The sequence below is a fragment of the Syngnathus scovelli genome, chromosome 11, assembly GCF_024217435.2.
Source record: "Syngnathus scovelli strain Florida chromosome 11, RoL_Ssco_1.2, whole genome shotgun sequence".
Lineage (NCBI taxonomy): Eukaryota > Metazoa > Chordata > Actinopteri > Syngnathiformes > Syngnathidae > Syngnathus > Syngnathus scovelli.
The window spans coordinates 8,533,873-8,557,345 of record NC_090857.1 but is presented as its reverse complement, the minus strand read 5'-3'; the positions used below and the strand labels follow the sequence as shown (position 1 = coordinate 8,557,345).

The 23,473-nt window shown below is 39.3% G+C and overlaps 2 protein-coding genes across 4 annotated transcripts in view; both read left to right on the top strand.

Moving 5' to 3' along the window:
• The window catches only part of rad18 (RAD18 E3 ubiquitin protein ligase), a 19,344-nt gene extending 7,649 nt beyond the window's left edge, over window positions 1–11,695 (top strand). The window contains exons 11-14 of one of the 3 annotated variants that reach the window (XM_049734788.1): window positions 166–292; window positions 859–900; window positions 7,723–7,827; window positions 7,896–11,695. In XM_049734788.1, the coding sequence (XP_049590745.1) occupies window positions 166–292; window positions 859–900; window positions 7,723–7,804 (251 nt within the window). In that variant the 3' untranslated portion in view covers window positions 7,805–7,827; window positions 7,896–11,695. Of the gene's footprint in view, window positions 1–165; window positions 293–858; window positions 901–3,387; window positions 3,724–7,722; window positions 7,828–7,895 lie in introns of those variants that run through there. The other 2 variants (XM_049734787.1, XR_007484754.1) reach the window with 2 other exon arrangements.
• oxtra (oxytocin receptor a) lies at window positions 11,695–23,473 on the top strand. The gene is made up of 2 exons (XM_049734790.1): window positions 11,695–17,359; window positions 21,838–23,473. The coding sequence occupies exons 1-2, from the start codon at window positions 16,453–16,455 to the stop codon at window positions 22,089–22,091; spliced, it is 1,161 nt and encodes a 386-aa protein (XP_049590747.1). The 5' UTR covers window positions 11,695–16,452; the 3' UTR covers window positions 22,092–23,473.

The following is a 23,473-nucleotide window of genomic DNA, read 5'->3' as shown; positions in this document are numbered from 1 at the left end:
TTTTATAATTTGACCACGATTTCCTTTTCTAATGCTAATTTACAGTGGTGAAAACGTTTTCTTTAGATTTTATAACACGCCTAATATTATCTCAATAAATTGATGACAAACATTATACATGAAGTCAGATACTGTGATTAAAAAAAAATCATTTTTATTCTTCAGCTGAAGCTGCAAAATCAAGGGGTTCCTTGGATATCAAAAATGAGGAGAAAGAGGAAGAAATGGAGCTTTTTCCCAGAGACATTTTTCTTTCAAACAGCCCCACGTACAGTGACGTGTCAGTGAGCAGGTGAGCCTTCCATGTGGTTACATTTGACACCCCCCCCAAAACTCCCCTTAAAGCCTGAATTTTAAACTTGTGATCCACCTGAGGACATCGCTGGCTGTCCGCACTATGAGAGATGTGTGGCATTGCTGGCAGAATGCTTGGCGGATTTTTTTGCACCCAAGTGCGAAACCACAAATTGACTGCAAAATGTGTCTGCTCTCCTTTGCGGGTGCTGATGTGTGCTCTAAGTCATAAGAGCTGGCGGGGGATTTGATAGAAGTCTTTCAAATGCAAGTCATGGTCGGAAAATAATATTTGCGCACAACTTGCATTTCCTCATCTTCTCCTGATGTTTCTTGAAAATGCGCAAAATCACTTCATCACAGCAGCAGGGAAGCGTTTCACGCCGTGTGTAGATAGTATGACGTTTACATTTTTTATAAGTTTCAGTGTGAAAGTCTGGCACTAATTTCGATTCAGTGCAGTCCAGAAACTTTATGAAAGCCTTGTGTTGCCACAGTAACTCCACATTATCAGTAAAATTAACTGTTTTTCTCATTCTTCCATTCTTCCCCCCCTACCTTCAGTTCACTTTCAGACATCTGTGCACCAGAACCTTCCATAAACGAGTAAGTCTTTTCCACCCTAAAAGAAATAAATCAGATCTAGTTGTCATTGTTTCGGTTTTTCTTCATGATAGTTAAATTTATTCTGAGTTATGACATCAAGCATCCATCAAACACTTGCTAGAAAAAAAACAAAAAACATTGCACACTGCTACTAAATACACCACAAACTCTAATCCAAAATATTTAGGTATGATTTCAGTATTTTACATTTTTCTTGAAAATAAATGTTTTCCAAAGATGTCCGTTTGCATGCATGCATATGTGCCAAAGACTCTCTAACTTATACTAACAACCCAGGCTAAACTCAGCTACCCCATAATATGCAAAAATCATTATGAATAACTAAAATTGAGATTTGTGTTGTATTTACTGAATGTAAAATTGTACCAAAGTTAGATTTGAATTTAGTTCCTGAGGAAACGTGCATATAAAATTCACACGTTCTCACAGTTGGTTAGGCTTCAAGCTTCTGTTTTTAAGCTAAACATTAAGAATAATAAATTCAGACTAAGTGGAGACTTGCAGATTGGGTGTGGAGGAGGCATGTCAAGTCCACGGAAGGAAGCCGGAAAGAAAAGGACTTAATCTCCACATTTCAGATTGTCGTGGTTGGCGCTCAACCGTTGCATATCGGCCTGTTGCCCGTCCGCGAACCCACTCCGTCATCTTTCCAGCTTCCACTCGCCACGTGGACTTGTGACCCAAATTCCAGTGCTGGAATGCTATTTTTCCTGCCAATAAAGTCAGGGTAAAGAGACATGGGACACCTTGTCATAGGCTGTGAGCTGATCTCAATCTTTACCCCTCCCTTGTGAGCTTTAAGAGGTTCCACATGTGGCCTTTGCAACTCATTGGCGGTTGTCTCACAGACGTGTTACCTGGGCGACTTGCTCCCGATGTGTTGTCAGGCGGTCCACTAATGCTGCTGGAAACTTGGACCATGAAAATTGTGTTACCTTATATCGGCAAATACTTTAGTGGCATCCACTGTGTCTCAATTAATTGCATTATCCACAAACAATTAGACTCCTCCCCCTTTTTTGTGGCACAGTTCAGTACACCATACCATAATTTTGTTGATTTTTTTTCCACCACCGTTGGATATTTCCCCGATGCACAAACGTCTTCAAATCCTTATCGAGAGTTTTAGAAAGGTGTTTTGAATTTCTCCAACACTCCAGTATGTCCTATTTTTGATCAACACGATGACAAAAATGAGTCCAATTGAGTTGAATTGACCTCATTTAAAAAAAAAAAATCAAGATGACATTTCACCACTTGCGTGAAAATAATTGAGAAATTATTTCTGTAGGTCAATTTTGTAGTTTTCCCTCCCTGTCGCCGAAAGGATGGAAATTATTGGAAGACATATGTGTGAAGGAATCAGTAATCGTCATTCACTTAGCTGGCATACCTTTCTTATCTCTGCAGGGCGCTTTTAAACCTCACGAGGAACCAGTTAAATTGTAATGAATTTGCTGTTGACGAAATTGGATGGCTGTTAGTAGAGATAGATGGCAATAATTTTCGGCCGCCCCAGCGGCATTTTAATCAAGCACAGATTCACTTGGATTGAATAGGTGCAGAGTTTCTGCTTAATTTAAGCCGTTTCATGTCAATGGGTTTGTAAAGTCTCGGTTAATTAATAGTCGACTACATTTATCGCTAAGCTTATTTAATCTTTCTATTCAAAGGAATATAAATTTATAGATTTGAACCATAGAAATGATAAAGAATGGGTGATCACTTTGCTGTCATTGGAGTTTCATCTCGTATCTTGCCAGCGTTAGCAAGGGGCAGAATAGAAGTTTTGTTGAAAGTTTTTTTTTTTCGTTGTCACAATTACTGCTGTAATAAACATTTTTGAAATAGTACTGCATAAAAACATAGCAATAAGAATTAAATAGACTGTAGAGAACAGAATGTGCATCATGATTAATTCTTTGCGGGTCTTTCTATTGTGAGCAACTTAGCCATTGGGCGTCAGCATATTATAGTTCTAAACTTACTTTGCATAACTATTGTAAGTGACTTGGTGAGCTTGCTCTATTTTTTTTTTCTTGCAGAGGACAAATATATAGATATGTCGCTTAGTATTGATTGTTTACATGTGTTGCTCCACCATTTTGTGTTAAAATAGCTGTTGCTATTTGGTAGCTTTTCCCTTCATGCGATAGCATTAAGCCGTTAGATTTTAAGTCAGTGTTTTAAATTATGTTTAGTTGGACCTTAAACATCAACTGTGACGCTTATTATATACACCGGCCTGTTATATTGCACATAACGTAGTAAATGCCAACGTTTAAATGTTTATTGCAGAGTCGTGTAATTAAAGGCTCTTTTATGTTTACCTCAAAACAGTTAAGCATCTGCTGGGGGTAGCTTATGGTCCAATAAAACTGTCGTCTTCAGGATATGTCTTTTAGGAGAGATGTTGCATATTTCCCAGTACCCTATTTGAAATTGACCAAATGTTCTTCTGAACAGTGTCACAAAGTTGACGTCTGTCAAAAAGCGGACGTCTCGCTCCCGGGAAAACATGGCTGCTTCATCGACCGCTTTGGAGAAACGGCGCCGTAAAACGTGACCAGGGATTTATCCAAGCTAGGGAACTAAAGGCTGAACACGTATGAGACCAAACTTGATGCATTATCAAGCGCATGTTTGGTTGACACTTTTTTAACTTTGTAATTTGTGTGATTACATTTATGACCTTGCAATCCACTGTACATATGTCTAAGTGGCCCCTCTGTTACTGTCTCTACGATGGATTTTAGTCCAAATGTAAATAAAATGTAAATAAAGGAACTGTTATTGATCCAATTTCACTTTAGTGAGCAATTTTATTTTGAAACTGTAGTATAAATAAATACATAGATGGAGTTCTGTCTTATGAGGGTTCACTCACTCAATTTTGATTTTATCCTCTGATGGAAAAAATGACTGAGGTCACTGTAATTCAATCAATCCAATGCTGATGGGAAGCCGGGGTCAAAGCAAGTGTGTCCCCACTTGCGGAGGGGATGTGGTGTTTATGTAGATGTGAATGAGGGACAGGACGAGAGAACTTAATCTTGATTGAAACCAGAGTTTGCCTGGAGCCTGGACAAAAAAGCATCGCTCCAGACTCTTATCGCTCCCATCGGGCCGAGCACAGACAAGCCGACGGACAAAAGCCCGACTCGTATCTACGCTGCTCATTACACCTCCTCTGATCTTGTCTCCTTTGACTTCTCCTGAGCCGAATGGATGTTTACCTTACTTAGCACGGGTTGTACTCCAGCTTGGAACAGCACTCGGGGTCCTGAGGAGCTCCCGATTGTGATGTTTCAAAGAGACGCGGCATCAAGACCTAACAAGAATTTCATCCACATAATGGTCTCGACCTGCAGCCGTGGATAGGAAGCCAGCGTGGCCATTGTGTGGCCCGGCTGAAGGATCATAAACCTCATAACTATGTGAGAATTATATGTCGCGTCTCTCTCAAATACCCTGCACAGTTGTGATGGCCATTTTTTTTTTTTTTTAACTCCTCACCCTGCCCTCCTTTAGATGCCTCATAACAAAGAAGTAAATTCCCAATCACGGTCCAGCCTCATTGTCTTTAGCGACGCTGAATCCACCTTGCCGACAGCGATCATCACGTCAGGTCAAGTGGAATTAACTTAATCCTGTCACAACACAAGAAAATGTCTTCTTGCGTAAAAGTAATTAAAGCGCAGAACGTGATGAAGATTAATTGTTTGATGACCAAAACGCTTATAATAGAGTACGTGGTATTCCTGGATGCTTGACAAGATCTTCAAGATCTTATTAAATTCTGATTAAAAATCTTGTTTTACTTGACTATATAATCCCGCTACCCTTTGACATGAAAAGAAATGATTGCCTACGACGTCAAATAAGAAAAGCTTGACTTGTGTGTTGATATGTAATTTAAAGATCATGTTACACAAATGCGCTAGCTATCATGCAAAATATGAATATGCTAAAAGGAAGTACGTTTTATTTCTTTTGATGTGCCAAACACTGATTGCCTGACCTCAGCAGACAGTGTTGACAACAATAATAATAATCAAAGGATGGGTTATATAAATCCAAATGATCTGCTTACATTCCTGCCTCCTGACACATTTTGTTTGACATTATTTTGGAAGGAGACACTTGAGCTCAATTTTAGCATGCTGACTTTGGCCTGGTCGTTGTTGACCTGCTTGACTTCTCTCAGCGATTTTGAGGAGTTTGCAAAAAAAAAAAAAGCTTGTTTTTATTGCAACAAAATGATATTAATATGCACTTATTCAACACTACAGGCATGCTTGAGTGACTTGTGGTTTTGGTCCTGAGTTTACAGAAAATTGATTATATTCAAGATTTTTCTGCATTTAGAACCTCACCTACTCTGAATACATTTTGGATACTTTTTATTTATACTGTAGTTAACCATCTCAAAGTGATTACATCAATTTGTAATGGCTAACTTTTCTTCAATGCATCAGTTTCATAACCCTTAAGATATTTTGTAGGGGGGGGGGTCTTACTATTGAGTATTGAAAAATGTAATTACAGTATAGCCTTGGGAGAAGAAAAAATTCTTTGAATTGAACTGCAAGTCATGTTTCTTAATGCCTTCTTTTACTTTGTGCTTTAACATTCCCGTGAGGACGAGACGGAGCACACAAATCTCTGAGATCAATAGAGAATGTACACATGTAACATAATAGCCGTGGGGACACTTTTTTTTTTTTTTGTAGACAGCCGTGCTGTTTCTTTTAGGTTAACAAAATACATAGCAAAAACGTCCAAATAAGCCTGTTGTGTATCACTGGCAGGATTATCAGTGCTTGTTATCGAGGTTCTTTACTTATGGCCCCCATGGAGAGCAGAATGACATTCCCACGAGATGAAGTGAAATGTAAACCTTGTTAAGAGTTATTTTTTTTCATCACTGGAACAAGATTGTTTCTTAATATAATAGTTTGTCATTTTGAACTGAGGACTGTAATAAAAGATCATTTAAACCAACCCATAAAAAAAATCCTCCTTTTAAACTGTAAATTCATATTAACTTGCAATTCAAATGGTCAAAATGGGTCGCACAAAATATATATATATATTTTTTTACACTGACAACACTGCAAATGACCAAAAATCCAGAGAATCCGCTTCGTATTTCATTCACAGGCTTGCATATTCCTTGCTGCAATTTCTCACACATTTTGCATCACCCTGTTATCATCCCCGCTTTAAATCATGCTTATTCTGATTACTACAATGAAAATCAATTCCCTTCTTGAGATTGCGGCCCAACAAAGGGCAACGCAAACTCAATCAAATATTCTCTGGGCTAGCATTGTTTGATTCCTCCCGTTGTCGACCGCTTCTGGCCCAATCATTTATCATCATTTTAATTAGGAGAAGTAAATGCTACCATCTTGTTTTCCTAACTATTCAAAGAGAAGGCCCATTTGTGTCCAATTAGTTGGTTATTAAAGGTAACACTGCTTGGTCCAGTTCCCGCAGAACCATAGAAGGTAGCAAAGTGGCTCTGCCTTTGTCTTACATTTGTTAAATGGAACGTTGTCCTCATGGAAAAAACGCTGGAGGGTGAACCGCTTTTGTGAAACTTTTTTTTTAATGGTAAATTGTCACGTTTGCCTTATAGGGAGTGAAAATGTTTTTTGTTTGATCTGTTAAAGTTGCTGTAGAACATCATCATTGCTGCTCTAACATCTTTGCAAACTCTCATCGCTTCCTCTTGGGACTCCAGGCAAGTGGAACGATTTGAAAAAGAATTTGGAATTGGATAGTTGCACTTTTTATTAGTGTAGCATCGAGCTTCCGGAACATTTTCTGGCATTTCTTCAATTGTACATCAAGCAACTCTTACATTCTATTTGAGTGTTGCGCCTGAGGGTGGATGGATTCAGAATTCAAGGAAAAGCACATATTATTATTATTTTTTTATTGCAAGTGAGAACATTTTCCTAGGACCCCCTTCCTAAGCCTCAAGATGTCACTTTAAGGGGTCAGAGGAATTATTGTCAATATTTCACTTTCATGCAAATGAACGTACCAATTAAGTCGTAATGTGTACTTGTTAATTAAATCTTGCATTTATTTCTCAACATTTTCATGTAATACAAAGAGCAAAACGACCCTATTGTGAAGCCGGATCATTGTAAGTCGAATTATTATGACATATTTTGTTTTGTTTGTCTGCTTTTCAACATCTCAGTGAATGGCCCAGCAAAAAAATTATATGAAATCATCTAATAATGTTGTAGAAAAGAAACAAATTACGAGTTATTTATAAACTGAGATTATTTATTCTGACGCAGACTTGTCCTAATTTAAAAAAGAAGCTGCAGTGTCATTTCTTGTGTTTTACAAGGTTGAATGAAGAGGCAGATGAGAGTAAGGTAACAATTTTCCACGATGGCTTATACGCCATAATATTTTTAACAAGCACGGATGAAGAGATTCAATGTTGCAGTTTCACTTTCAGAGCTGCACTTATCTTTAATCGCCGTTTTTGGGGGGAACTATAGTAGCTCAGTCTGTGAGGACTTGGCTCGAAGAACTTGGCTTGGAAATTGAATGATTGCATGTTAAATGGGGTTTGGGATTTTTTTTCAAAAAAGGAAACTGACTTTTTTATCAGATTTGTTTAAATTGTCATTGAGGTTTGACATGCTAAATGTGATCGGTGGAAATCTCATGGCGGAAGAACTCCGAATTTTTGATTGTGTTCATCAAAGGAGGTGGAGGCCTTCATTGTAATGTAAATGTATGTTGTCTTTTTTGTCTTCCAAAATCCAGCCCCATGATTGCTGTCTCTGATTGGGTTACAGAAGATCCAGACACGGAGGCCGATGAGTCCCGAGCAGCTCGTTGGCCTTAGGAGGAAATACAGCCATCCTTGGAGTGAGTGTAATTAAATTTGCCGTCTTCTTGCCTGCCAATGTGTCAATAAATGAACATTTCCTTGTCAGTCTTTCATGACTCTGCAGGGTGTGGAATGGATCCATCACTTTGTTGCCATGCAACCACCTTGCAGAACATTAACTTTAATTCTACATGATGGACTGAAAAATGCTCATAATGCCTGTGAGCTGTTTTTCCCATCTTACACAATCTAAGCGAATGGCAGCATGGATATTTCTGCATCACCGGATTTATTTTATTTATTTTTTTATACTGATTTGATTTTATAAGTCCTACACCGACGCCTCAGTCGTGTACTTCGAATGATGGCACTCGAGCATGAAGGATCGCGTAGGGCAGCGTTTTGTGCGACAGACGAATGATTAAGTAACCCCCAAAATGATTGGAATGGAAAAAACATCAACAGTGCCGTAATGCAATCCAAAAATTGTTTTATGGGGCCACAGAGATTTCTTGAATTGAAAGTGCTTCTTAGAGATGGCACTCAGCATCTTGTCAAATATATTCTCGTCTCCGAGCCCCTTACTGGGTCGTGCCACTTAATCCTCTTCAAGAACATCACGTGCGCTTTCAGTGTCCTTTATTATTTACTGTTTATTCACTCAACGGACTGAAGACCAACCATTAGGTGTGAGCATTGAAAATATGTAAGGATAATTCATTTCTTAAAAAAACAACAACTCTTCTCTCAAAGCACCTTTGAGGCCATCAGTAAAATTTCCACGAGTGTGCGCAGAAAATAGTGGGCCATGAAGATGAACCAAACCTTGACTTCCTGTTCTGTGACATGATTCAATTTTTCAGGCGTTGAGTCTGGATGCTGAGAAACGTGGTCTGAATGCTTACCCTCTCCTGTCCAAGTAACTATTGTATAAAACCAATATTGTGGGTTGAAAATTTAGAGAATTGATATCGTACTTTAATCTTTTTGTTTGTAATTCCAGAGAAATTGTCAAATTATAAGATAAACAAAATATAAAGAATATAAAAGCCCTTCGAAGTTTATTTATAACATAACATAGCTTAAAAAATATATCTCGGAGGGGTGCGAAACAAAACAAAAAAAAGAAGTTCTTTATTAAATGCTGATAATCCCTTTGGTGTGAAAAAGAATTCCTGAAAAAAAAATCTGAAAATCCCCTAAAGTCAGTTATCACCTATACTACCTGGGAGGTCCAATGCCCCTGCGACCCCCATCTAGCTCCGCCAGTGGCATCACTGCTATTCCACAGAAACTTTCCAAATATAGAAACCACTCTGGTATATGTTTAGCGATATAAAGTGCTGCGGCATAAAATGTGCATTGTATCACATCGATCGTCTTAGCCCCTCCTGCAGGGAAAAAGTGTCGCCATGATTTCGGAAGGAGGTATGAGTATGATGCAATGCAATTGTGTGCCAATGTACACTGGTCATTCATTCTTTTTCCATTTCATTTTCTTAGAGTGCAGTGTTAGCCCTTTCCTTCTCGACGCTAAGCCTTTTTGAGCTTCAGTAATGGAAATGCTCAAAAATCAGTCTTGCTCATCCATCAATGACAAGTCAGCTGGAGCATCTTGACCTTACTGTCTTGGGGAAAAGAAATGAATGACAATTGTCTTTGGCTTAAACATGATGAGGGAATTAATGTGGTTTTTCGGCATTTTACCTTTTTTTTTTTAATAATCAGACAGTATTGTTTTTATTTTGATTCATATTTAACAAAACAAGTTCCAGTGCTGTTTTCTGTTTTCTTCTAAAACATTTGAAAATTACTCTGGGCAACCACATTAGCATGAAATTAAACGTATAGTAAACACAAATGAGAAACGAACCTGATGCATGAGCTTAAAGATAAGGAGGTTTTATATTAATTGAGAATAAATTTGTGGGTGCCCACTGAGCATTTTTACTATCTCCTCAGCTGCATACTACCAAGACAGTTATCTTCTTTTGAGTACCCATTCTTCCGAAACTTTGTCAAAAACAAAATAGAAGTGACTCATCATTGCAGCACATTCGATCCATGATGTAATTTTCGGACCGGGCCTACAAAGACTAATGAAAATGCGATAAATGGACACGTTTGCTTCTTGGCAGAAGTAATTATTTCCCGTCACTTTACCCCGAGACCATCGGTAGATCATTTATTTATTCCGATGGTGTAATACTAAGGATGATTTGAACAATAGTAAAAGTCTTCAAGTACTTTGAAATGTTTTTCACAACAACTGTGACCCCAGTTCACTCCATATTACCCCACTGGTATAATATGCATGCCGGACTTACCTCCTAGATAAAGTCTACACACCCCTGTTCAAATACTAGTACATTTTTGTGTTATCTGACTCTATGGCACCCACAGGAGAGCTACAGGCAGGCCTTCAATGTCACAGTCAGGGTTGGAATACATTTGCATGTAATAGCTGGTTGTGAAATTGTCCCCCCGGCTGTAACTCAGCCAGCTTGTTGGAGGGAAGTCGTAACTTTGTAAGCGTGATGGCTGCCTTCGGTTCGGCTCGCCTGTGCTTTCGGCGCTTCTGTGCTTTGTGTAGCTGCAGAAAGATTGCAATGCATAGTGATTATTACAAATTATTCACTTTTATAGAATCTGCGCTTTGCAATTTTGTCCCAAATATTCTGTCAATGTGCAATTCCTTATCAGTGTTGAAAGGGAAGAATGTTTGTGACTTATTACTGGACTTATATTTCATTTCTAAGAAAACAGTCAACAAATCCTTATCTGTAAAATGTAGAGAAAATATGTGAACCAGCATTTTAGTATGTTATCAGGCAGTGTACAGTATTTCACTGTCACAAAGCACCATGTGGGAAAAAATGTGCAAACTCACTTCTTGGCCTTTATTCATTCTATTGAAAGATTTAGAAAAATTTAATTACGTCAAGTTGTTATTGACAACTTCTATCCAAATGTTTTTATTAATTTCCTCATGACTCTGCTGCTTTACAATTTACGTCATCAAATGAGTTTATTATTTTAACACAATACTGGCAAGTGATGCAGTAGAATAAAATGTTGGTGTTGTTTGGACTTTGTTAGAATTGATCCAGAATCTGAATCAGTCGTTCCTTTTAATAGGCTGACAGAACTCACTAATTAACTTAGTTTCACTTTTTAAGAGGATTATGTTTAAATTGGACCGAGGATTTTTGCCCGCTCATTCGATTCTCTTTTGCGGTTGGACTGGTGGGCGCGTCGAAGTTTACACTTGGCTGTGTCATCACAAAGGGGCTGAAAGTACTTGGGAATCAATTTACAATCTCATGTTGATTGCAAAGTTTAGGTACTCCATGCCACAATCTCGAGCTCATGCCGCATGACATAATCAGGAATCCTTTCAAAAAGCAACTCTAACCAGCTAAATGTACTGGCACATTCCCCAGACGTGACCTGAGATGTCTGCTTTGCACTTAGTCTGTTGGATTTCTCCGTGGCGCATATGTTTTATTATCCTGGAACACTTGATTTAATTGTTCTGATGTTGTTTTGATTGAAATGGACTGAGCCAGGCAGGCTTGCGAGATGGTTGAGTGTTCTCTCGAGTTTATTTCAGGTTTCTAGTCGCGAATGTTTCTAATGATATTTGTGTACACGAGAGGGACATTATCAGCACCGTAAAGGTAACAAAAAACGGTGCTCAGTTTGTTCCGCAGCACGCTCACAGGTACAAAAGGTGCAATGACCAGCGGTTAACTGGACTATAGGAAGTTAATGGAGCGAGAGCGGCACGCTAGCCGGCTCTGAGAGGGTGCTGATTATCCTCATCAAGTGTAGGACACAACCCTCGGTACCGCTTTCACTAACCTTCTTTCTCTCTGCCAGGTCCTTTTATTTGACCTAACACAGTTCACCTTTTTGTACAAATTCGAATCTGCTATGCATTTAATGTTAATTTTGCGCCATGGGCGTTGTGGATTTTTTTAAAAAAACAGCAGATCATATTTGTATTAACTGTATATATTAAAAATTGCTTTTGTTCAGATCCTGAATCTAACCGAATCATATTTAAAAAAAAAAAAAAAAAATGTTTAGGTCATGAATCTAACCAAATCACATAATAATATTAGATAAACCTCTCATTATGTCAAAGTGACATTTTACAACCACAATAATAATCCAAATTGTCAAATAGCGCTTTGACAGGGTCAGTCAAAGTGAGCATTACTTGAAGAGAATGATTTTATCGCCGAGGTGTCACTTGAGCATATTTCATGTTTAGTTTCATGCTGTTGCTAGGCAGTAAAGTTTATTAGCGTCACATCCATGCCCGCTGTTTGCTTAGTGTTAAGTGCATGTCAAATGCAACAACAGCGTGTGTGTCAGTGCACAGCACGCTACTTTAAATGCCAACGAGCGCTGAAATGTAAGTAAACTTGATTTGTGAGCTGAGCTGGTTTTACTATCTAGGGACACTCGGAAAGTCAACTCGAAGGTGACTTCTTGCTTTTCAGAACGCGCTCTGAATAATACCAAATGGGGACCCTTGATGTATTGTTCCTGGGCTCCGATGTCCGTGATAAAAAAGCAAATTTGAAATGTCAATAGTGGAGGGCTCAGCCACGTCACTGCATCATCTTCAGTTGCAAGGGTCATGGCTTGAGTGGCACGGTGCCAAAGTGGGAAGCACATCCGCTTCACACTTGTGAAGTTGAGGGTTTGAATCTGGCTTGTGCATGGGTTTCATATCAGGATAAGCAGTATATACAATGCATTAACTTATACATGGGCCAATTTTGATAAAACTTGGCTGTGACTGCGGTGTTTTAGCACAGCCCAAGGACAAAACCATTCCATTTTATGATGGTTATATTTAAAATGCCATGCTTGAACTTTTCTGTAAGTAAACAACAGATGAGTCACTGACAAGAGTATTTATCAATTTAGCTTTTTACTCATTCTAATTATCATTAATATGGCATACTTTTTACTCCTGGCTACTTTTTTCAATTAAGCATAGTTACCATGGGAAGCAAAAGCATGATTGAAAACATAAATTAATGAAAATCGTACAATACAAATATAGACAATTATGAGACTGTTGCAATCCAAGAAAAACAATGAACTTTGCATATTTTATTTTTTATTTAAATATATTTTAAAATGAAAACTAAATAGGGTGTGCAAAAAGTTGTCAGTTTTGAAAGTATTACAAAACTAAAAGTGTAATTTTGACACTACAGCTTTTCTACTAACATTGCAAGCTTTTTTTTTTTTTTTTAACTTAGCCAACACTTTATGCTAAGGTTGATAGATTTTTATTCATTTTCATGGTGCTTCATGTATCATAGCAATAATGCAAACAGGAAGTGGATTGTAGTTTACTTGTCATAAATTTTGATAAGCACAATATTGTCTTCTTGTCACCCAGATGAGATTGTGGAAAATCCCAGTTTGTGCGTCACTTCAAATCGTAATGCGGGGACTCACCACCACTGTGAACCAAAATTGTGACCTCACCTTTTCCCATTTCTGATATCTCCTCGGAGATAATTATGCTCCATTTTGAATTAATCAATACATGTATGTAATAAGCTAAGTTTATGTTTAGAAAGTTACACCGGCCCTTGAGCATTTATTGAATATCTATATCAACTCTATGGGGATGTTACGCTTCTGTGATTAAAGACCATACAAATTAATTTGACTTGACATGTGACGCTACATTCAAATATTGCTAACAGCTTCAGAACACGTACTCTGGCTGTCCTCACTTGTAAGATAATTCTTCTAGTCGCCCTGCTAGTGTGCGGAATAATTTTATTATTGAGTGCTAAGAGCAGCCTTGGAACTTAAGATGATATCAACTGAATGCTCAAGCGTCTTCCCCATAAGGCACGGAATCAAAAATGCAGTAAGACACAGATTTTTTTTTCTCTCTCTAAATGTGGTCAAAGCCACAAATAGTAAAATACCTTGAAGCACTACTGAGAGTCTTTTCCTGTTATCCCGTCAGAATCTGATGCTTCAGATCCTGAACAGAAAACCGACATAGTTCTCCCAGAAATGAGGCCCACCAGAAGATTTCAGTGGAAAATGAGATATTGCTCAAGTGCTGCCTCGTAGCTCAAAGAGTGGGTGAGGTATGTCTCGAGGTGGTGCGATGTGCGCCTTCAATTCTTGTTTACACTCTTGGGAACTTCTTAAAGTGCGCTGCTATGGTGTGGAAAATGCCCCCTCCCCAACTGAGTGATGTTTGCATGTATAATGCGTCACCCACTGAGATGCAATTGACAGCAGTGCCTTGCATCCTGCAGCGTATTGATTTACTTTGTTCGTGCAGCCCGTGACGTTGGATCACAGAGGAAAATGGTGAGCTGAGAACTTGGTGTACTGTGCAATTACATATAATAATAATAATTAGAACTGTCAACTCAAAGCCCTCCAAAATAAGTGGGAACTCCTGAGCCACCAGAATCGGGACAGGGGAGGATGGATTTATTTCTAGAATTGTTTTTTTTTTTTTTAGGAAACTGAAAATGTATGAACAAAAACAAAAGTGCAGCGATAGTACAATTAGTTTTGTGTGACTATAATGAGTTTTGTGAAGATGGTCAAAATCTAATTCCAATGATTTATATTTGGAATCATTTGCTCCATAGTTTAAACCATCATAAAAACTTTATTTACTGTGTAGGCAATGGTTCAATGGACATTTCAGCATTTGTGTTTGGCAGAGAAACCCAGAGATAACCTTTGTCTCTGATTGATTGTTTTTCCTCAGGAGCGCCGGTTACTTAAAATCAAATTACATGTGCAAGATGGGACCAGAGAGGGATGATTTTATTTTTCATGTCTGTTGGTGAAAGTGGACCTGTCAACATTTCAATCTTTGTCACGATATCTATTTCTAGGACATTCTCATGGCATGTCATAAATATCGGTGAGCATCTTCTTCCTCAACCCTTTGGCTGTAATTTGTCTTGCATTTCCCTCTTTTTCTCTGATGGTTCATTCTTGCCCCAAAGAAGGTGGACATCCATCATGTCACCTTTATTTTCTCCACGGCAAGCAAAAACCTTTTGTGAGCCACTCTACTCAAGTGTTCTCGTCTTATGCCCTCTCACCATTTGCATAAATTGCTGCTTTTTCTGAACTCAACTTGAATAACTGCAGTACGTCCTGAACATGGACAACCATGTTAGATGCATTGTTAAAAAGGTTGAGACTTTGGCATTCAACGGATTTAATTAATGTGCATTCTTAGCCACATCAGTATGAATTATTGAAATTTATAACGCTCACAATGTAATATTCCGTCATAGTGTCATTAAGAAAGGTGCACGACAGTGAGAGTGGGTCCTTGAGATGGCCTTCAGGCTACGCTCATCGAGCATCTCTCCAAATGAGACCTTGATCCCCACAGAGCCCACCACTATTTATTTCCGCTTCTCCTTAAAATATTGAAAAATTCATTATATCCCCAAGATATTTTGCCCTCCAACCATGTTGTTAGAAAATACACGTTGGCAAAAAAATGGTAGACTGACAGCTCTGATCTAGAAAAAGCGAAAAGATTGAATCATTTGTAAGTCAAGATACCCCTGTATTTGTATTCAATCTGAAAATATGTTAATTACCTTTTGACTACACTTCATCCTTCACAGACACTGTCTTGTTGGCTTATTCCATGTGGCTGACCAGAAGAATGTACTTCAAGAAGTCAGTATATATTTTCCTCACAAATTCCTTAGTCATTGGACTGGATACAATCCATCATTATCTGTCTTTTTTTCCCTTGCCCTTTTTCTTTGCTGGTATAGCACTAAATCATAATCACTCTTCAAATTACCGCTCTCAATTTGCAGTTAGTCCACAGTTTTCCAGACTCAAAGCCACAGTGAGGAGGCTAGCTGTTGGGGTCTGAAAATGCACGTTGCTGGAAAAGATGCATACAAATTACACTTTGGTGATTTCTCTTGCAAATTGGGCTGTTTTATAGCAAAACAATTTCATCAAATTGACCTAATTTCCTAGGCGTGTTCAATTTATATACCCAGCAGTTTAGAAAATTATCTTAATTGGAAAATGCAATTTGAAAAAAAAAAAACAGCCCTGTTGTTACTGTAGTGCTCTTAATGGATATCCTCAGGTAACTCCACAGAAAGTTGCATTTGATAACAGCACGAATTATATATCCTTTTTTTTTTCTTGAGTGGGCGTAACTTTGAAAGAACGTGCAACTGGTGCGCGGCGTCCCCTAGTGGCTGTGATGTAGCAGCCTGTTGGTGGGACGGGTCGTTGGCTCAAACACAAGAGCCAGCACACATATGCTGTGGTGCTGCTCTTGTGCTGCTCATTGCCAGTCTTAGCGGCGATGATGCCGCAGCTCTTTTGTTTTGCACTACTTTTATCCACTTTTCTCCTCACGCTCTCCGTTATTTTTTCCTGAGAATGACGCTGAGATTTTTCTTGTGATGTTTTCACTCTAAATAACGAGTGACTTGTTCTTTTTTTTTTCCAATTATTATTTTGGTATATGGTTTGGCTTAGGGTTATTTGGAAGCGGATTTGAACGCCGATTTTGGGACCGATGGGTCTAAATTGCAGTAATTAACGCAGTATGTTTGGAGGATCCTAATTGTCGTGACGCACGGACTGCGCCAATGGAGAGCTTTTTGAACCAAAGTGACTTGTGGCCGGTGAACAACTCATGGTCCTCCGAGCCGAACCAGACGAACCCCTTGAAAAGGAACGAGGAGGTGGCCAAGGTGGAAGTGGCCGTCCTCGCCCTGATTCTCTTCCTGGCGCTCACCGGCAACCTGTGCGTCCTGGCGGCCATTCGCAGCGCCAAGCACAGCCAGTCGCGCATGTACTACTTCATGAAGCACTTGAGCATCGCCGATCTGGTGGTGGCCGTATTCCAGGTCCTGCCCCAACTCATCTGGAAAATCACCTTCCGCTTCTACGGCCCGGATCTGGTGTGCAGGCTGGTCAAGTACCTGCAGGTGGTGGGCATGTTCGCCTCCACCTACATGCTGGTGCTCATGTCTGTGGACAGATGCCTGGCTATCTGCCAGCCTCTGCGCTCACTGCACAGGAGGAAGGACCGCTTTTACGTGGTGTTCTCCTGGAGCCTCAGTATGCTCCTCAGCCTGCCGCAAATGTTCATCTTCTCCCTCAGGGAGGTGGGTTCGGCCGGTTCCGGGGTGTATGACTGCTGGGGCGACTTCATCATGCCGTGGGGGGCCAAGGCGTACATCACGTGGATCAGCTTGACCATCTACATCATCCCGGTGGGAATCCTGAGCGTGTGCTATGGTCTGATCAGTTTCAAAATATGGCAGAACTTTAAGCTGAAGACCAGGCGGGAGCAATGCATCAGCCTGACACCCAAGAGCCGCAAAGGTACCAGCGCGTTGGCGCGCGTGAGCAGCGTCAAACTCATTTCCAAGGCCAAGATGACCACCGTCAAGATGACGTTTGTCATCGTGCTGGCGTACATCGTGTGCTGGACTCCCTTCTTCTCCGTGCAGATGTGGTCTGCGTGGGATCCTGCAGCCCCACGTGAGGGTGAGCGCAAATCCTTTCATTTTCTTTCGCTCCAATCTGCGCGTAAAAGCAACCGCAGTGTTGCCAAACCTTTGATGAACCCAAGGCGCATATTTTACATTCGTGACACTATCAAACAAAATGTCACATGGCAATTGAATTTGATATAATTTAATATCTCGGTCTGGGTGGTGACAGAAATCTCATGCGCGCGCACGTCACCAAACAAAACAGGATGAGCGCAGCCATATATAGGCTGCTGAAATAATGAGCCGGTCTGATTTGACTCACAAATTGATATGACTCACAAATGTACTTCTATATGGACCCTCTGCCCCCAAAAAAATGAGCACAAAGCTATTATGCTGTGTGAAAAGCAACAGGTGGCAGGTTAAATGAAACTGTTAATGTAATTGTTCTGCACGTCTTCATATGTCGCAGAAATTGCTTGATGAACAAAGACACATTATTCATGATTACATTACGTTTCCAGACCAGTTTAGTGAAATTGGATCTTTCTCTTCTCCTAAATACTTTTAACGCATAATCTCATTTCCTTCTATTCAACTTTTGGCACTAAAGACACTTTAAACAAGAAAAATGGAACAATATTGAATAAGATTTATACAGGCTCATTGTAATTCGACTACATGTCATGAGTGTGGTGATTGACGATAATTTATTGTCACATGCATGTCACTTGAATATCACCGAATGAATATCAATGAAGGTAAGGAACAACAAAAACTTGCTACTTCGGTAGGAACACTTGCCTGATTTGATCAGATCCAACTCTAGGTCACAAGGTCTACAAAGGCAAGCTTGGAAGACTTTTATCTTTCTATCTGTCTGGCTGTCACTGCACACATTTGAATACATTGGTTTTATTTTCCAATATGTCTTCCTCTTAGAATACACAAGGCACCCGACTCCCATGAGTCCTGCGTCGCCTATCATGCTGCACAGTGTCAGACGGCTAATCATTAATCAAATTAGTGTGGGCGACCGCACGCACGCACGCACGCCCACAAGCTTCATCTCTGCCCTCTGGCGCCACATCGGAGCGCCTCGTTGACATTTAACAGCAATAAACTGCATGATCATCACTGTACAAGTCATGGCTCGGATGGACGAGGTCGGGCCACACCCGACGAACCAGCCCCATCATTTTCTTCATCCCTTGAATTTCATCTACAAGTGGGCAGACATTCATGAATTGGCAACTTTGAGGCTGTTGTTGTTTAGCAATAGGCACTGAGGTTAAAAATAACCACCTAATGAGATCCAGTATAGTTGAATCTGAAAATCTGACCTTTGAAGTGACTTCAGTATACACTTTTTTACTTTTACGCTTCTGAAACTTCTTGCCGGGCAACAATTTTGTACCGCTGTTCCAATGTCAACGGATGATGGTCAAAAAAAATAATTGCATAGCTTAAACTGTCAAATTCTACTCATGTCTGTGCAAATAATGCCTGGAATGAAACTGTAAAAATGAAGCTTATGGTGACATATAGGACCCCCTTGCATATTTGGTATTATGGCTTTCAGTAATGGTGTGGAAGTGAAAGGCGTCAAAGCGAGAGCTTTTCAAAAATCATTTAGGCATCCCGTGTGGCTGAGCAACATAACATGTTCAATTGTTTTTTTTTGGCCTGGATGTTTTGTTTTCATCTAACCACAAAGAGGGGATATTTTTCTTCCTGGTAATGCTATTTCCTAAAGCCACGTAAGAAAAACAGTCACAAAAGGAGCTTGAATAATCGAGTTTGACCGAAACAAAAGGGTCAGGAAGTATCATGGCGAGGGGGCAGTAAACAAACTTTGATGGAGAAAACCTTTCTTTTCTTTTGTATATATGTCTCACTTCTGGGTGAAAGCTTCCAAGTGACAGTGTGAATGCCACCCTTTGACTCTCTTATTTGCTTCAGACCAAAATAGCCACTTTAGCAAAATGCGCTGCTTTTTTTTTTTTTTATTATTCTGTCTGCATGCTTGCAGGAAGGAGGTTGATGTCCACGTGAATAACCCTCAGTAAGACCATAATTGTCTGATCCACGTGCCGGTGTTTGCGTACCATAGATAGGCCCGAGTGCCTGCTGCTTGTGTGCAGATCACTATCCATTTAGACTGACACTAATGTCAACTCAGACAGACAGTAGACGGCAATGAACAAACCCTATTCAGGTGAATCTCAATCCTTTAGATGATTTAAAAAAATAATTTAATTCATTGAATCAATATCATTCCGATATGACATTTTTATTATTTCTTATGTAACATCCACATTTCTTGAGATGGTACATTTGAGATTTTCTTACTATAGAAATCATCAAAATCAAAATATTAATTTTAATATTTCATAAAATCAACAATTCATTTGAATGCACTACTGCACATAAAGGTTAAATAAAAAAAATTTAGCCCTCGTCCCAAAAAAACCCAAACAGTTTAAAATTAAATGTAAATGAATTGAAGTTGAAAGTTAAATACAACTGAACTGTACAAGCAGTGACTCTTACCGCTCATGGTTTTGATACCACACTTTGCAAATCATTGCTAGTAATGATACAAATGAATATTTAAATTCGTGAGATGCACATATTAATCAATTCTATTTTCTCTTCCCAATATTTTTCATCAACTCTGAAATAGCATCGGGTAGCAAACAACACGGTGCACTTCATGATCCTTTTCGGTAATATTTCATGAAGTGACACTTGAGTCACATTTAGCAATATCCCCCTTTCACCGATCCAATCGTTAAGTGCTAAAATGGAAGGTAAAAATGGCCTCTCACCGTCATGTCGAGACTGGTGCATCGCTTCATTTATTCTTTGGCTCGGCTTCAACCCGAGAATGCATCAGCATTACGAATTTGCAATAATTGTCAGTACAAAACCTTCCCATTAGCTGACGCCTGTGATTTCACATTTAGCCTACGTGGTCGGCTTTGATTGCGACAGAAAAGCATTGGAAGGTGAACGTCGGTCGACTCAGACTGGCAATCTGCGACATATTGGTGCTGAAAAAAAGAAATCTCCCCCGCTGAGCCTGCTGACTCACCCTAGCTTTGCTATTGATTTGCATTCAACACTTGGTGCCTAGAAAGCCCAAGGAGTTTTAGACGCGCTAAAGGTCGACTCGTTTATCTTTAATACGCTTTCTTTCTCTGAAATATATCGAGGATGTCACCCCAGAAAACAGCAAACATTTAGGAGAAACCACTTTTGAGTGGAGGGATATTGCTATCAGCCTGACTTTCTCAAAGATTCACCTCGATACATTCTCATTCCTAGCAATTAATCACACCCCAGTGAAATCAATTAACAAGTGTGAAATAAAATATATATATTCTCTCACCCTCCAGAGGTGAAATCAACACTCTGGAGGTTGAAAGAAGTCATATTAATCAATTTTTACTATAGATCAAAAAGTAATCATTTTTATATACTGTCTACATGTGTTGCTGCACCATTTGTGCCCAAATGTCTGTTGTTGAAACAGTGGCAAAAAGCTACTACCAGTATTGTACTTCACTTTATTAAGTTTGCCGCTGCCATCTAGCTGTGTGGAGTGCCCAAGTGTGACAACTTTTGAGACCTCACAGCAAGTATAATTTATGCATCTGTTCGTCGGTCAGTCAGGCTAGGTTTTTTCTCCTACCAATTCCAACCTGATCTAGTTCTTACTTTGCATGACCTTATACTCAGTTTTTTCTCAGTGGAGGAGGGCTGTAGACAAGTTCCTCAACACATGATCAGTCGCGCAGGTGACAAGACAATTACAGAGATCGTGAATACATTTGTAAAATGTCACATGTGAGAGAACAGAATTGACGCGGTTTAAATGTCATCCATCATGGCGCCACGTACAAGCTGTGATGTATGCTATGTTGTCAAAGATTTGGTATCGTTTTTAGGAATCCTCCCCACTTCTTGTTCTGTCTTTGTCTAATTCAAGGCCATAACTATAATTGGAGGTGTATGGACATTCACAATTGATTGCCTGTGAGTGAACACAGGGGATTTATTCCCTCTTAACATTGCACTACAGGATAATCTCTCAGGGTCACCTTTCTAACCTTCAGATAATTAGACAAATGAGTCCTATAATGTTCAGGGATCATTATGTCATTTTTAGTCGACAAGTGGCGGTACATGGCTAAATGGCCGCCCACTGATATCAGAAAAAAATAGGTGGATTATTCTGGGTAATTCATTTTCTACAATTGTAATTATTTTAATCATAATACAGGTTTTAATTAATATGTTTTGGGGAAGATTTTTATTTTTATTTTTGCCCATTAAGGAAACTCCAATATGAGCTTGCAGGAAATTTTTGTCTTTGTTTATCTAGTATAGTAGTTTGCACTAGTGAACGCTGAGTAGTCTAGACAGCTTGGCTTACTTCACCTCACAGTATGTAGAATTTATGTGCCTGTCAGTTGGTGTATGTTTTTCCTTCTATCTGATGGTTCTCGTGACCTTTGCTTACAGTGATGCCCTTCATCATCTCCATGCTGCTGGCCAGCCTCAACAGTTGCTGCAACCCGTGGATCTACATGTGTTTCGCGGGGCACCTCTTCCATGACCTGCGGCAGAACTTTCTCTGCTGCCCGGCGCGCTACCTCAAGTCGTCGCGGTGTCGTTGCGAGCGCGACTTGGACTGCAGTCACAAGAGCATCTCGTCCACCTTGGTCATTAAGAGCACGGGCAGCCAGAAGAGCATCACGCAGACATCCAGCACGTGAGCACTCAGCCGGGCAAGTAAACAAAAGATTTTTTTTGCTCATGAAAGAGAAATGTGAATTATTTTAATCACAGTACAGCCATTTACGCTGTGAATAGAAAATAAATGTAATGTTTGAGTGCAATGAATATTTTCAGGATATAGGTCAAGCAATCAACATTTGTTTGCTTATTGTTATGTTTTGTACAGTGTATATACACACATATACCAGCCATAATATTAGGTACACCTGCACAATCAATGCAATAGTATTTGAGTTGTTTTAGAAATTTTGAAATGCTATCTTTTGATTGACACTGTCAGAGAACAAGTGGCGGAGCTACAGGGGGATCACAAGGGGCACTGACTCCCCCCTCCAAAATATGCTTCGACACCACTGGTGCCAGACCAGATAATTTACTTGGAGGTATTTTTTATTTTTGTTTTTGTTTCACACATTTTCACCCACCCCTTGAAGCAAATATAAAATAAATCTAGAGCAGCATTTTCTGAAGAATAACTCAAAATGATCCAACCCACTTTCTCCATACATCAGATTCATAAAATCAAAATTGACAAATTATTGCTTGCAATGGTGTGTATTTTTTATAGTTATTTTGTTGTCAGTTGATAAATGTTTGAAAGCATTTCAAAAAGATATTGCAACAGCGGTGCACACCATGGAATTCAATAATTATTGAAGTTTTTTATTAATCTAATATTGTGCACATGTGTAAACTACATGCTTGGTGGGCAGACAATGTAAAAGAAAGTGCAGCTGAGAGCATAAAATGTGTGTTTATGTGTTTATGTGAGTAATCATGTGCCATGTTGTTCACTTTGTTGCATCTGCAGTTGATTGCATAAGTGTCAAATATTTATACACTGTAATGTGAGGTGTGAAAACTGTCATTTAAAAATTCTTAAAAGAGAATAAAGTGCAAAAAGAGGAGACTATGTAATATGTCTTAGGGATGTGCAAGAGCACTTTATTCACTCTTGAGTAATCACTGCTTCTGTTAGCACTTTATTTACCAATTGCGAACATTCTTGATCAATTAACCGCATTCTTTCTGCATTCATTCACTGCTCATTGATTATTGCCACCGTTCAGTAGGAGTGATCTGAATGAAAAGAAACGAAGCACTGCCCGAGATTCCCTAAAGGGTAGTTCTCTTACTGGTCTCATTAAATATTGACCCATTGTATATACATTATATACTCTATAAAACAATCATTATAAATCTCAGGCAATTGCCGCCAAGCTTTGCCTGTAGTCTACACATTACTTCTGTCCACTCTAGTCTTGTCTACAATTAATGTTATATACAGTAATAGTGGTTATATTTAGTTTTTGAGAGGCCTTAAAAAGTCTCTGCTTTCCTTGAAAAAAACAAAACAAAA